We start from the raw sequence: 16,124 nt of genomic DNA, 5'->3' as shown, positions 1-16,124 counted from the left end.
CTTCAGAACATCTTGATTTTATCTCTCTCCTCTATGCTTCATAAAGTCCAACACTTGTCCAAACTGTTTGATGCTTCAGGAGCTCCTTTTATCTTGAAGTTCACACTCGGGTTGCAACTCTATGAGATCGTCACAGTACGACAACCATGAAGTCTCAGAAAATATCACGGTTTCACAGTATCATGGAATTACCAAATTATTATCAGCAAGAATGAGCATTAAAGAGATGAAAACAGAATGTTCAGTTCTGGTTTAACAAATGTTCAAATCACTTAAAATTAAGACTTGAAAACATTTTTGAATGGAAGTATGAGTAAAAAATCTCCCTTTTGAAGATAATTAAAATAAAGGTTGCATTTCTTTTTTAAATATCATAGATAAGCAAATATACACGGTATGATAATTGTCAACGTTCATATCACAGTATACCACAAAACCAGTATATCGTTGCACCCCTAGTTCACACTAAGATTTTTCCCTAGAGATATGTCAAAGACACGCTGAGGTCGGCCATTGGTCCTCACTCTCGGCTCATTTATGAGACGTTACAGCTGTTGTACAGCCCGCTTTTAATCATGACGTGTGGTAGCTGTAAGACAAAAAAACCCGCATTAGTCCCGATCTTGTCACAGCTGGGAGAAAACAGCCCATCTCAATTCTGTCACAACATGCTCTCCATTGTCCCACCACGCAAGAAACTCCCCATGGAAATTTTGGAATCTTTCCCATTGTTCCTAAAGGAAAGGGGGCTTTCATATGGAAGTGGGGAACGCCAGGAAATGACAGGCATTCTTTGTGGACTATTTGAAAATAAACTTGTGGGTCCTCTCGCTTCCCTCTCGAACAGCTCCGCAAAAACTAGAAATAAGAAGAGAGGATTATGGTCTTAAAAATCCCTCAATGGCTTTTTCACTTTCTTATGTTTCCTGCTGCAATTTGTCCCGAAAGTATATTTTTGTATTCAGAGTACTGGAGACATGCCATCGGAGTTTCAGCTAAAGAGCTTTTGTCGAGAGCTTTTCACTCTTTTCTCTACAGTTTCCTGAATGGGTGCATTCTTATTTTCCTCCTTATTTGTCCTTATTTTGCCTCATCTTTACCCCTGGCTTTAAACACAACCCCACTGCTTGAGCTCTGCTTTATGAGATGTGACAGTGAGGTCTGGTTGCAGAGGCAGTCCGTGTGGACTGGGACGTAAAGCTTTACATTCAGCCGGCTGCGGTCGGGTTTAGGGAGGACTTAAACTCACTTCACCCCTATACAGTGCCTCGTATACAGGAACTGCCTTCATTCTGCTGAGCTGGCATGAAAGTGCAGAATTGGAAGGAGGAAAAAAAGGAGAAAAAAAACACACATTAGACTTGCCTTCCTTAACCTCCGAGTCCTTAATTGCACACATACAGTTGCTACCTTTAATAAAAAAAGGGGGAAGAAAAGTCAAAACAGGTGGTAATGATTTAAAAAATTGTACGCAACATTTTTCTTCGGTGTCAACAACATCTTTTTGAAGTTCGGCACCAGGTGTTCATAGTTCAACTCCCTCCTTTTTCCTTTTGATATTTAATAACTGGTTTTATTTAAAGGCGCTTTTTTTTTCTGAGCTGGTCGGTCAGTCTTCCTCAGATTAACACTCACACCTTACCCCCAAACTCCTCTTTCTCTTCCTCCTCCTCCTCTTGTTGTTTTTCCCACCCGGCCTGTGGTGGTTCCCAGGTATTTGACCAGTGTAGCGTGGCCGGGAGGCCGGTTGTTCTGTCCTCTGTAAGACAAAGGCAGCGTGCCTCAAGGAGAGGGATGAAAGGAAACGGGGCTGTGCAGCCACTCCTTTTTACAATGGGAAACCTCCTTAGTGAGGTTGTAGAGCAAATAACCACCTTCTCTCTTCCTTTTTTTCTCAACAAACACTGAGACTGAGAGTGTGTCTCTATCTTTTGTAGTGTGTGTGTGTGTGTGTGTGTGTGTGTGTGTGTGTGTGTGTACATAGATGTGTGTGCAAAGAGGAAGGGGTATCCTTTAGAACGTTTTTAGGCTTTCTCTTCCCTACACCTGCTTAGTGTGAGTCGACAGATGGTGCTTCTCTTGTTGGAGATGTTTCCTCTGTTAAGTTTGTTTTTTGTTGTGGTTTAAACTGTATAGAGTGGGCTAGAAATTCAGGGGGAGACGCATAAAAGAAGCTTTTAATGATGTAAATGATCCCAAAGCTGCCCAGTTTTGTCAGCTGGGCTAAAAGATTATTTTTCACATGGCGTTTAAGGTTCCTTTCTGTATTTGTGAAGAAAAATAGAGATTTTAATAGCATTCACATCCTTTACGTTTGCAATAGTGGTAATACGTCAGCATGAATTAGTTGTAGAGCTGCAAGGATTAGCTGATGAATTGATATGTCGATCAAAAGAAAATTAATCAAGTTTGTAATTTGTCAAGCCAAAATGTTACACATTTGTTGGTTCCAGCTTCTTACTAGTGAGAATTTGCTGCTTTTATTTTACATTTATGACAATTAATGAAGAGTGTTTGGGTTTTGGACCAAAAAAGCAAATATAAGATGTCACTTTTTGGCTCTGGGAAATTGTAATTCGAATTTATCACAATTTTTTGACATTTTATAGACTAAACGATGAATTGATTCATAATGAAAATATGCTGCAGACTAACTGATAATGAAAATAATTTTTAGTCGCAGCCCTAATCACTTGATACATTTATTGTTGGAGATTTTAACAGATGCACAATATATATGAGCTCATTGTGTATTTTGCATGTGAAAATCTGAAATTGTTTTTACAAAAATGTAAAAGGAAAAAAATCAAAATATTTTCAGTTGAAGTGTTGTTGAGGACGAAGTACCATAAGATGAAAATATTAAAAATTTTGTCTAAATGGTACTTGTACAAAAGTATTTTGTAACTCGCCATCCCTAGTTTTGCCAAGGATTCATTATTCAGTGAAACATTTGTATTGTTTACAAAATGTTGCCACATTATGACTTGTTTACAGATGAGGTCGAAATATACACACAGTACATCTCTGGCAGCTCTGACCCGCCGGCGCTCAGTCTAGTGTTATCCTCTCGGGTGGTGGTCAGGGGGAGGGAGTGGTAGCCGCGGGTGTCTTTTATGGCTCCGGCTCCAGAGACAACCTGTTCTCAGGCACCTCTCTTCTGGCACTTTTTTATGACATCATAAATTCCTCCATTTCCTCTGACCAGCCCTAGGTGGATATAAAGGACATACCTGGCCAGTAATTGTCTGTCTGGCCCTCTCATCTGTCAGTCTCCTTCTACTGCTGGTGACTTCCTCCAGAGCCAGACTCACAGACTGCCTGAAGATACTCTCAGATCTCTTAGATCTGGACAGTGGACCAATAAAAACAGCAATTTATTTGATGAGCAATAGGGTAAAGACGTTTTTTTTCCCCTTTTAGACGCCTTTTACTGCATCTTTGCTGGTCATTTAGGTCAGTGAGGAGAGTCAGCCTGGCACCAACGTTACAGCGCGGCCTCTCTGCATGCATGTGCACTTCAGACCGACAACAACAGCCCACTCTCAGACCTGTTGATACCTTTTGTTTGTTAAAGTCTGAGGATGAAGAGCAGAAAAGAAAGGATTAGGGGAAGAAAAAGGAGGGTTTTTTTAGTGGGGCGAAAGGAGAAGCCCTCAGGAACATTCAGCGTTCACATTCATCTGATACACGGCTGGGGCTCCTCTGGGAGGCTGGAACAATACGCGCACCAGCACGACAACATTCCTTGGGGTTAAAAAGGTCAAGGGTCACCCAACGACCCCAACCTGCCAATCAGTCCCAAGGCACTAACTCTGTGCCTTTTGTTTTTGGTTTATGTCTTCGCACTTGTTGAACAGACTCTGCACCTTGTGTTACAATGTGCCCTTTGCTCTCTGATAGACTGGACTGGCATGGAGCACTTTCACACTTTCATAATGTTTGTTAACTAGTAGTTTAGATGTCCAAGTTCAGCTTCACAGGAGGAGAGAATACATTTGGTAAAAGCTGCACAGACCTTCAAATTAAGTTACGTTGTTTGGCCTAGTTTGCCTGACAATATACATTTTTAGAATTATGTCTGCAGCCTGTGTCACATATAATATCCCAGCCAGATGTTTGGCAAGCTGAGATCCATATATGCTTTAAAAAGAACCACCACAAAGCAGCCAAACTGTAATTATCCAAAGATTTAAATGGCCACTTTATATAATGAACCCACCAGGGTCAAATATTAGCCTTAGGGCACTGTAGGTCCTCCGAGTCGTGTTTTTCCTCCCTTATGAAAAATCCGGGCTCAGTTTTTTTTTTTCCTGAACACTATAGCACACTTCAAATAAAGTCTGAAGGCTGCCATTAAAGTGGAGCATATGCATGTGTAGGCATGGCGTGTAAGGCCCCTACAGGCAGACTGCGGGTCTGTTAGTCATTACTGGTGAATGTACAGTATACAGTGGACATGTAGCTACATTAAAGTCTCGCCCACGGCCACATCAGACCACCCAGAGACACACCACTGGCACTTCCTGCACCATCGCTCAGCCCCAGGGGAAATGCGTTTTGGGATTTCCGGAGGATGCACTAGACATTAATTGTCTGTTGATTGGGAAACTTTCGACTGCAAATCAGATTAAATGTAAGTTAATTAAAAAGATGGTCAGATTCCCAGAAAAGCATTTTTCTTTGTTTCTGTACAACATATTTATCAATCTCCAACACGGGCGCACCCAATTTTTTAGGGACAGGCAGACGGCACCACAGAAAATCGCGGGGTGGCACACCAAAGCCAATTTCAGGAAACTAACTGTTGAAGTATTTAGGCTAGTTAAAAACTTGTCCGTATGGAGTGTTAAGGAATTGCATACTAATATAACTTGTTTTTTTATTTTACACTATATAGGAGTAGGGTGAAAACTGATACAGCATAATATCGGGATATTTTTGCATGTCAATATCGTATTGCTACATGGACACCAAGAATCGATTTTTCAAAAAAAAAATTACATAAATTATTATTCATACAAATAAGATAATAATAATAATAATAATAATGATAATAAACCAACTGCTTTTTCAGTGCACTAGATGCAATGTACTGCAGTAAAAATGATAAAAGTGGAACGAACAGACTGAAAACTTTATCTTATGTGATAAAACAGATGTTGACAAAGTTTTCCTTTGGTGACATAATGTACAGTTGGAAAATGGTAAATAACTTGCAGTATATAATAATATATGTTGGTCCTTGGCTGCTTTTTTTCCAGCCAATTCAGCATGTTGAATCTGCGTTAGAGATGACGGAGCTGGTGGTGAGTGAAACCACTCTGATTGGCAGTTCAGCTCTGTGCACGAGAAGAGAAACGGAAGTTAGATTGAAACAAATGTGTCATGTTCGATAAAACTGTTTTTTAAGTCATTGAGCTCTTTAGCAGAAACGGCTCTGAATTGTTTGTGTTATTATTTACTAGCGCACAGTAAATATGCCTTGGTCTTTCAACGTTGGGTTGTGTTGTTAGTGTGTTAACTGGCTAACTAGCGTCTTGAATCCGCCCCTTCAGTCTCCTGGTTTCCATTTTTTTTCATGACAAGTACAGACTACTGCTGTGTGCTAGTATGGAGAGTGTTTTCCTCTCAGGCAGGTTCAGAACGTACACCCTGTTTGGCCGTCAACTGTAGTCTTTGCGGTGTGTTCAAATGCCACCTTTTGGTGGAGACTCAGGCGGCCTGAGGCCACACAACAGTCTGCCTCCGTTGCCACTAGTTCTTTGATGTCGGTTTGGTGTGTCTGGGCCTTTTAAAAGGACAAATATTCAGCTGTAATTTGGTGCCCCCCCTGTTTTTTTCATCTAACTGTGTTTTGTTTACATCTGCTTTTGTCTTTTTTTCTGTAGGTGTTCACATTCCTGCTGCTTCTGCCTTCATGAAGATGATTCCCATCAGGTATACTGCACATCATTATTAAAACAGCTTCATAGAACCCTCAGTTTCTCCATTACTGAATATCCTCCATGTGTCACATTCTTTTGTCCTCTTTCGGTGGAGAGGCATCACAGAAAGATGACTATAAAGCTCTCCGAATTTTTTATCCCGCGCACTAAATCGGCTTACAGTAGAGGAAGGAGACATTGCTCTCTATTAGTCTGCAGCTAGAAATGAAAGCCTATCTGGCTGCAGCTGTGGAGGAGCTCCAAAGATGGGGACGTTTATTGTCGGGAACAAATAGAGGCCTTTTAATTTTGTCTAGCAGCTGACGCCTCTCCCCACCCACTCCTCCAAAACCGCTTTTGTCGGTAATGTAGAGTGGCCTGCTCAGGCAAGAGCGAGAGACCATGAGAGTTTCATGGTATGAAAAAAAAAAAAAAAAGTGCAGCAGAGTTTGTCGGTGTCGGCTTGGAGAGGAGAGGCCCGGCTGTTTGCCATATGATGTAATTATCTGCCATTTCAGAAGATTATCTCCCTCCATCAATATAGTGTTTAAATGTGTATATGCATGTGTGTGTGTGTATGTGTCTGTGTGTGATCTGATCTCTGGTTTGTACCCCGGTGTAATATTGAGACTCTGTGGCCTGCAGCTTGGCCCCCCATTTAAGCTGGGTTAGCTATGATCTCTCCCCCTCTAACCTCAATCCCTCCCCCCTCCGTGACCCCTCCCTCCCTCACCCACACCCACACACACCCACCCCCACATACACACACACATACAGAGTCTCTCAACACAAAAGAAATATTCAGCTGTAGAGAGGGGGTCCCTCAGAGGGCGCGACATTGAACTGGGGGGGATTAAGAAGAAATGGCTAGCTGACACTGGGGTTGCCATGGCAAAGCCCCCCTTTTCTCCGCTCCCTCGACCCCTCCGCCTATTTTTCGTTTTAGGGCTCATTGTGGGGTGAGGTGTGTGTGTGTGTGTGAGTGATAGAGTAGGGGAGATGTAATATGGCTTATGAATTTAGTCTCTTATCTGAGCTGCTTCACCCTGAGAGAGAAGAGACTTCTAGTTCACATGCTGCCGTTCAGATAGCTGAGAAAAAAAAGCAGAAAAGGGTCTAAAAACCAGTGTTTCATGATTTTTACTCAGCGGCTGTAAATTTAATACCACATTATAGGACATTGCTTGACTGCATAATTCTCTTCTACGATCGTACAAATGAATTTGTACATTTTTACATATTCATTAAGTAGAGCACGCCATGAAAGAATGCAGAGGCAATAATTCAGACACCCAGACAAAAACCAAACTGTCTATTTCATGACCTTCTGAATTATAGCTGCCGTAGCGTGATGCATTACTCATCCATTGTAGCCAGTGTGTGATCATGCTAGCCTGACGTCTGCCTCCCTCAGCAGAGTAATGGATGCAGGTCTAGCCGGGCCAATGACATCAGCACCCTAAGCCGATGAAACGGTGCGATGAATGACCATAGATCAGCGTTTACCATCCTGACGTCAGCCCCCGGTCTGCGCAGCAGCGCAGTGACACTGTCGGGAGTTGTTCCCCAGCTATGGGCTGCTCCTGACAATGGGAGCTCTCAGCCTGTGGTCGGGTGATGGCTGGGGTCTGAAAAGCATGGCTGCACAGTGGGACATCGCTGCATTGTTCTCAGGACTAGATGTCCATAAGAACCGTGGCAGGCTCGGGGATATTTCACTAATATTGTTCTGAGCAAACCAAAGAGGGTTTTTGTTTTGTTTTGTTTGTTTTGAAATACATATGTGTATTTTCTTTCATTTCATTTATTTTAAAAAAATCATATATATATAAAGTCTTTTAAGGGTCAGTTCACCCAGATTACAAAAGCATTTTCTCACTTAATTCTAGTGTTATCTATGTATGCAAATAGTTTTGGTTTAATTTGTCCATTTGCCTTTCTTCGCCCCAAAACAATAGATATGATTGGATTGTTTAGAGTAGCTGGGACTTTGTTTGGGACGTAGGTGTAGATTTCAGGGGGCACGCAGATGACACATCTCCCTCAAAATGTAGTACGTGTAAATTTTTCCCCAATAAGTGTACAAAATGCATGAATTTGTGCATAAAAATACACTAGAATGCAGGAAATTAAATGTTTGATGCTCAAAATCAAATCAAAAATCAAAAAATCAAAAATTCTCAGGTGGAAGACACAACACTCCTTTTCATGTGTCCCCATCCCCCCCTCCAATGTCATAACTAAGCCTACACCCTTGGTTAGGGCTGGGCAATATATTGATATTATATCAATTCTGTGATATGGGATTAGATATTGTCTTAGATTTTTGATATATCATAATATAATAAGTGTTGTCTTTTCCTGGTTTTAAAAGCTATATTTTAGTAAAATGATGTAATTTTCTGAACTTAACAGAATTGGGTAGTTGCTCTATTATTCACCTTTACCCATCTAGTCATTATATCCACATTGCTGGTGGGAATATTTTGTAAAAGCACTAATATTTATCCCTAAAATATTTTAACAATATCGATAACCAGCTATTTAGTTAAAAAATATTTTGTTTATTTCTCTTGTAATCTTAACTTTATTTGGAAAGGGCAATACTATAGAGTGTACAAAATACTTAAGATGTTGTAACATAAAACAATTTTCCATTTTTGATTCATGTCCTCAGACAAATAGAAGAGCCACGATTGCTGTGGGCCACGTCTCTCATTTCTCCGTCTTCACTTCCAGCATTATATACCTGTGTATACTCTTTACTTGTGTACATGTTGAACACTCAACTCGCAGAAGTTTCAAACATTTGCTGGTTCCAACTATTTAAATTTGACAATTTGCTGCCGTTCTTTGTAATTTATGATGCTAAATGGAGAGTCTTTGGACTGTTGAGCTCTGGAAAATTGTGCCGAAACATTTTTCAGATTTTTTTGACATTGAACAGAGTACTTGATATAGCGATTAATCATGAAAATTAACACCAGATTAATCAATAATGAAAGCAATCATAAATTGCAGTCCTACTATACAACCCACATGCCTATGTGTACTTCCACCTAAAGCTGTTTATAATTTTTCGTGGTTGGCTTTCTTACACGTGTCCTTTGTACACTCTGTAAAAAACTCAACTATATACATTAGCTTACTCAGGGAGCTTTTACGTTTCTACTCTCCTCATCAGTACCCTATATTCAGCATTCTCGGATTCAGCATTCTTTTTCTATTACTTTAATGCTCTCCACATAAAAAAAGCCCAACTTATTTCTAAGTAAAATGTGTTTTACCAATTTTAAAACTTAAACAGATAGATAGATAGATAGATAGATAGATTAGATAGATAGATAGATTCTTTTATTAATCCACAGAAGGATAGTAAGTTGTCATAGCAGCCTAATACATTACAGTTCAACAAAACATTAAAATACGACGAAAACATTTAAAATACAAAAAAAAAAAACAATGACAACACATTAAAAACAATGAATAAATAGGGATAAAATGAGTTCAGTCCACAAGCATCTCAGTACCCGTGAATCTGGCAGAGGCAGATGAGTTATAAGATTAGCTCCTGTATCGTTCCTTTGAACATCGGAGTTGGATTGGTCTGTGGTTTACTTTACCCTTGCCCCGCATCCATTTATTACAGATTTGTTGTTGAATATTTCAAATGTCATTTCCTTAATGCTGTTCCTCTCACATCTGTTATATTAGGGTGACAAAGAAATCTCCAATCAAATATCTGAAAATCAGCATAAATGTAACCAAAAGTTGTTATTTCTGCAATTTTAGGCGAATTGACCCTTTAAAGACAAACATACGGTGCCACATCTAACAACCTCCTCTTGATCTGTGTTTCAGATGCCGTTACGGCCAATTTCGAAGTGAAGATCAAAGACTTCAGAGCTCCTCTGATTAATGAGGTGCCGGTAGTTCACTAAAGCAGATCCTCTCAGTTTATGTTCAGGCTTAAACGCACAGCGTGATCATGTATAACATAACCAGAACCATGTTTGCCCTGTGGACAGTGGACTCATTCTGCCACTGTCCTGTGTCATTATGTCCCTGTGCTGAGCGACCTGACCTCTGGGGTTTGAGCGACGTCCCCGGCTCTGTTCCCGTCCCCCGCTCGTCTGACTGTCTGTCCTCCCTCCTCTACGCCCTGCCTCGTCTTGTCAGCTCAGCTCACAGTCACACTCCTGCTCGCCTCGGTGAACATTCAACGCTGTCGGTGAGTTTTGGTATGGATCACATAAAAACCATCGACCGTTGACTGTGCCCCGAGGCCTGCTCTGACGACGGCGGGAATGAGCAAAAAAAAAAAAAGAAGAACAAAAGGGCAAAGTGGGCGCATGCAAAGTCCAGACACACATGCACAAAAGTGACACTCTGTTTCCACTGTACCCAAAGACCAAAGGTCACAATCAACATTCATTGCTGTCGCTGGGTTGGACTGTGTAGAAAAGCTCACTGAACAATGAGTGCAACTGTGGCCCAGATCTGCCTGACTCGCGTCTCAGCCAATCAGCCGACCGGATGTGAAACACTCTGATTTCTTTATTTATATACTTCTTGTTTTTCACTTCTATTTTCTCCTCTCTTCCTCCCTCCCCGGCACTGGATAGTCTTCAGGGGAAGAGAGAAGGAGAGAGAGAGAGAGATAGAGACACAAATAGACTTCTGGCGGCTTGCTTGTCCTCATCCTCCTCTCCTCTCCTCTAATTGGTGGTTATGTGTGCAGCAAGGGGGAAGGAAGCGGAGTGAATGTGTAATCATTTGGAGTCTCTTCTCCTTTAGATGTTTCATCCCTCTCTTTTTTGTTTGTCTAATTATACACCGAGCTCAGTTAACTCTGTGTTACCGGCGCTGGCAATAGTGAGCGAGTGACAAAGAGAGGGAGGACAAGAGGGGACAAAAAAAAGGTGGAAAGATTATAGCGCCAGTAAAATTATTATCTAGTTTTTAGCAGATTTATTCTAATGTTCTTCCTGGTTGTGCTGCAAGTGTGCCAGGATATATTCAATTTTGAAATGCAGAGAGAAGATTGTTTTCACCTCCCTGACTGAGGATGTCTCATTATCTGTGTTTGAGCTTCATGAGAGACTGTCTGGTTTCCTGCCTGCCTCCGTTTGTGTGTGTGCCATGATAGAAGACCTGTCTGCCGATCTCAGAGTGCAATATGTTATTTTCTTTCTATATCAAAGCAGCCCACTGCCTCATGGGAAAACACAAGTCTATAACCTTGTCTTCCTTCAGACAGTCTGGGACCGGCCATGCTGCTGCCATTTCTCATTGTGTCCATCTGTAACCAGTCTCTGACACTGTGTCCTGTATTTGTAATTCATGATGTAAACACACAGTTGATTTATGTAGAAGTGTGTTTAGGAAAGTGTGATTCACTGATTAATTTAATAAAGTAAAATCCATGAATTAATGTCTGATGTGATTATTTACGGTGTTAATTCTACATGCAAGTCATTCAGTGTAGTTTCACTCCAGCTCCATCTTTTCATAGTCTCCATCACTCTTTTCTACCGGTATGTACCTTCTCTGTCATTTAGTAACCCATGTCCATGTCCCTCTCTCCCCAGTCTCTCTGTATTATTCATAGAAAAGCACTCTGTACAGTGGTGCAGAACAGTGGAGGTGATGTAATAGTGGCTGTGAGCGCAGCTCCAGACTGTCATTTGGGATGGATTCATGCAACACTAAAAAAAACCCCAAAACACTTATTTGTTTGGCCAGTGATTGCAGCAAATTCACGATAAAAGTCATCAAGATCAAAATCATTTTCTAGCAGTTTTGAAGTTAAAAAAATGACATTTCAGAAACTTGAAAACCAACTATGAGTAGGGAAATGTTAAGGTGTAGAAAGAGAGGAAAACAGTGAGGCAGCTAAAAGTCCACGGCATTGTGTGATCTATTATAAATGTTGTGTGATAAAAACATTTCCTGTCACTCACAAACAGCACTGAAACAGCAGAACTAACAAAAGTGTTGCTGAGACATCATTTCACAGCATTTCTTCTTCGGAGCAATTCTACTGCCACCCAGTGCTCGAAGAGCGCTCTACATGACTTTATGTACAAGAGAAGCGTTCATTCTGTTACATAGAAATCACACAATGAAATATTTGAAAGGTCTAGAGCTGCACAGACAAATTAATTAATCATTTGAAAGAAAAGTCATTTTTTCAAGTCAAAGTGTCAAGCATTTGCTGGTTCCAGCTTCAATGTGAGAATTTGCTATTGTTCTTTTTCCTGTATTATGGTAAATGAAGAGTCTTTGGGTTTTGGAGTGTAGGTTAGATTAAAAATAAATAAATAAATACTTTTTCTTTTTCTTGACATTCTATAGACATAGACAAAGATACGTAACTGATTAACAGCACAAACAAACAAACAAACAAACAAACAAACAAACAAACAAACAAAGAGATTAATCATTAATGAAAGTAATCATTAGCCCAGGACAGGTCTTATACAGTTTTCATAGTAAAACTTTTTGAAATTCTAACTGATCCTGGATCTATTTTTGGGGGGCTGTCTTTGATTTAAAAATGTATTCACTTTGTAGACTTGACTTTGGTTCTGCATACTTACTTTCAGAAATGAGCACATATACATCAAAAAGTGTGTTATAAATTACAAATACTTGCTCATCAAATGTATCAAAATTAAATACAAAATACTGGTATGAGAAAATGTATTTAAATTATGCATAATTATTATTCGAAAATACAAATAACATTTGGGGCACAATAGTCTGAATATGAGTTTGACTCTGACCTTAACCCATAATTACTCAGAAGACGAGCTCGTCTAATTTCTCACATGAGAGATTTGAAGTGGTTTGAATATCTTGGGAGAGATCGTGATATCTTTGAGGAGGGAGGATGCAAATTCAGGATATTTTTCTACAGTTTAAACAGTGGCGATAAAATTATATCTAATTTGAGGATAAAATATTATGTAATGTATTTCAATGAGCTTGTACTTTCTATGAGAAGTACAAGCTCCTAGTATTTGGTTACAGATAACATTTTATCTTTTTCTGTCAGGCAAAATACAAACTAAAAAATACTTTTACTTTTTTAAAACGGCATTTTAAAAAAGCAATTAAATATGTATCTTAAATACATTTAATTGAAATACTACTCATCTCTGTTAATATGCCACTTACTTAGATAAGAGCTACTTATTTGACAAAACAAAGCTATTGGGAACAGAATTCATTAATCATAATATTATGCATGTTTTATTATTTCATTAGCTGCAGGACAATATCATTATAACACCACTTAGTTAAAGGGCAAACTCCTGTGTTTAGGGCAGGAGTTTCCTGCAGTAAATCACTGCTCTTTGACCTGTGAATTACACAGCATTACGCTTCATTACAACTGATGTCGGAACTTCTGTCCACCTGGAAATACCTGTTCTGCTACGTGCTCCACATAAACAGCGCTCATGACTTCCTCCTGCTGATGTCAGAGGACTTTAACCATGTTGTCTTTAACTATTAGCCATCTCACGATGACAAAATAAACAAGGAAGTTAAGATAAAAGCTGTTATGCTGTCAGGGAAGCAAACACGTGTAGTGATTTTAGTTCAGTTTGAGCAACACACAGCACACACAGTGGAGTGTGTTTTCATTAAAAGAGGTGTCACTTTTTTTTTTTTTTTTTACAAAACTTTAATGATGCTATATGTAACAACATGTACAAATTCAACATTTTATAAAACAAAGAATATAAAAATAATATTTTACAATGCTTTTACAACTGAGCTGATGCCTGTATTATGTGACTTTTTTTTTTTTAAATGATGAGCAGCAAACCATCTTCAAACAGGAGTTAACTGAATTATTAAACTGTGAAACATTAATGGTTACTGGATAACGGGCAAAGTTGAGATACAAAATAGTTTTGGCTCCACCAATTTTCTTTTCAAAAATCAAAGGAACTTCAGTCCAGTGCCAGTGAGGTCTTGATGTGAACCAGTTGTGCTTTGTTCCTGCAATGAAAATATACCAAGTTGTAATTATAAATAATAACTCCCATGCCTGCAGAATTATTTTATTTTTTAAAGTTATGTTGCCAATTTTCTTGGCTCAAAATCTCACCTTAAACGGTTGATATAGTCCATGACCCAGGGGAGAGCAGGATTGGTGCACGCTTTGCCCCTCTTTGTGTGGAAACTATACATAAAATGAAACAGAATAAGCAATTATTCACTTCATATCACCAATATAATGTGTCTGAGTGATTTATGCTGTGGTTGAAATACTCACATGATGGCATTGATGTGACACACCTCGGTGATGGTCTGGACTGAGTACCCCTTAATTCTACTGAATGGTAATTTGGTTGTCATGTAAGTTTGACAACATGTATAACTCGCTGTGAAAAAAAAAAAAAGATAATTAGATACTGTAAAAAAGAAGTAAGGAGAAATATGTCTGTTTTAGCCAGATTTGTGTGCAACTAAATAACAAATTAAAGATAAAAAAAGAAAGATGAAGGAAGCATAGCACATACCTGCAGATGCATTTGTGAGCAGCAGACACACTGTGAGCAGAGCGATCACTGTCACTGTAGCTTTGATTGACACCATTTCGTCGTCTGTGTTGGCACTCTGAGCTGAGCTGCTGTCTTGTATGTCTGCAGGTGGAGTCTGAGAGGATTGTGTTGAGTGAGCTGATCACAGCTGCCTTTTGTACTGCTCAGCGGAGTGAAAAACTTCCACTCAGATCAGATGAGATCTGCCCACACCAGGTATTACACATCCACAGAAAACCCCAAATACCTTCCCTGATCAAGGAATAAATAGGGGAAGATGTGGGGGAATATCTCACACCCACTCACACACACACACACACACACACACACACACACACACACACACACACACACACACACGTGAATAAGATGAAGTGCTGATTCTTTGTGTGTGTACATGTTTAGAATTAAACAGATGAAGTTGAAAAACTCCAAATACTTAAACTGTTATATCAAAAATTTTCATGTTTAAAAGTCATGCAACAGGGGAAGAAAAAACAACAGCTAGTGTGATTATTCAGTGTTGTATGTAAATGTGAAATTAATGGTCAAATTGGTCAATTTAGAGATTTAAGCTATTTTGCTTCCATAAAATGTTTTCTTTTAGGCTTGTGGAAAGAAATATCCAAAATACACAATTAGGTTTATATTACTATGACTACGTCTACTACTACTGCTACTGCTACTGCTACTATGAGTAATGCATTTAATTTATCATAATTAACCTTTAACCTTTAACCTTTCGAAGCACCCAAGGAAACCTTACAAAACACAGTTTAAAGATCAATAAATAAAAAAAAAAAACAAGCAAGAATGTATCCATGGATCATAAAGTCAACCAATCCAGTAATATACAATAATATATTGATAAAATAACTACACAAAAATCATAAATGTAAAAATCTAGGTATAAAACCATCATCATAGAACCATCATCAGTACAAACCATTATAACAGGCAAAAATTCTCAAAAGTTACGCAGGTGACTCCCTCTTTGCACATAATACTGTAAAAGGCAGAATACACTCAATAAAAACAAACTATTCAAATTAAGAACTGATGGAGAGATGTGAGCCCCTATAACTAGGTTGCTTTGAGGTTGCATAGAGGTTCCTTTCTAGGTCAGAGGAACGCATATATATGTATATATACTCAAGAACCGTGCATCAAAGGAAAGAAGTGCGCTAAAATAGGTCATGAAACACTTGATGTCTGTCTAATTGCGCATCGCAAACTTTCCACTCAAACCACGCAACATCTTTGAAATACATCACTGATTTCCTGCAACGTGCCTTTTCCTAACTTGCAATGTTATAATTGATCGTAAGTAATGTCACTGGTGTACCTTAGCAGTGAGACAAATCTTAAAACAATAGTCACACAGACTCATATGAAAGTTTTGGTCACTGTTGTTCCTCCTGGTCAGACCTGATGTGAAGTGTGACTAAAATACAAAGTTGTCATTCAGCTAAAGTTCACTTGAAGCATTAGTTCAATTCAGTTCAATTTAATTCAATTAATTTTAATTCATAAAGCCCATTATCACAAAACACAGTTTGCCTCAGAGGGCTTTACAGCGTATAACATCCCTCTGCCCTTGGACCCTCACATCGTCTAAGGACCCCCCCCCCCCCAAAAA

The 16,124-nt window shown here is 39.3% G+C and overlaps 1 protein-coding gene across 1 annotated transcript; it reads right to left on the bottom strand.

Annotated features, from left to right (window-relative positions):
* Positions 1-13,595: 13,595 nt before the first annotated feature.
* Positions 13,596-14,684, bottom strand: ccl20a.3 (chemokine (C-C motif) ligand 20a, duplicate 3). Its single transcript, XM_042498428.1, has 4 exons — positions 14,465-14,684; positions 14,218-14,326; positions 14,050-14,124; positions 13,596-13,940 (listed from the first exon to the last, which is right to left on the bottom strand). The coding sequence occupies exons 1-4, from the start codon at positions 14,538-14,540 to the stop codon at positions 13,892-13,894; spliced, it is 309 nt and encodes a 102-aa protein (XP_042354362.1). The 5' UTR covers positions 14,541-14,684; the 3' UTR covers positions 13,596-13,891.
* Between the last annotated feature and the right edge of the window lie 1,440 nt (positions 14,685-16,124).

The sequence above is a fragment of the Plectropomus leopardus genome, chromosome 12 (assembly GCF_008729295.1).
Source record: "Plectropomus leopardus isolate mb chromosome 12, YSFRI_Pleo_2.0, whole genome shotgun sequence".
NCBI classification, from domain to species: domain Eukaryota; kingdom Metazoa; phylum Chordata; class Actinopteri; order Perciformes; family Serranidae; genus Plectropomus; species Plectropomus leopardus.
This window is presented reverse-complemented; position numbering and strand designations above follow the sequence as displayed.

Excerpts from the sequence above, each read along its gene's own strand:
- ccl20a.3 (XM_042498428.1), bottom strand. The coding sequence starts at position 14,540 with ATGGTGTCAATCAAAGCTACAGTGACAGTGATCGCTCTGCTCACAGTG. Across the intron at positions 14,327-14,464 it reads GCTCACAAATGCATCTGCAG|CGAGTTATACATGTTGTCAA; the intron begins GTATGTGCTATG and ends TTTTTTTCACAG. Across the intron at positions 13,941-14,049 it reads GACTATATCAACCGTTTAAG|GAACAAAGCACAACTGGTTC; the intron begins GTGAGATTTTGA and ends TTTTCATTGCAG.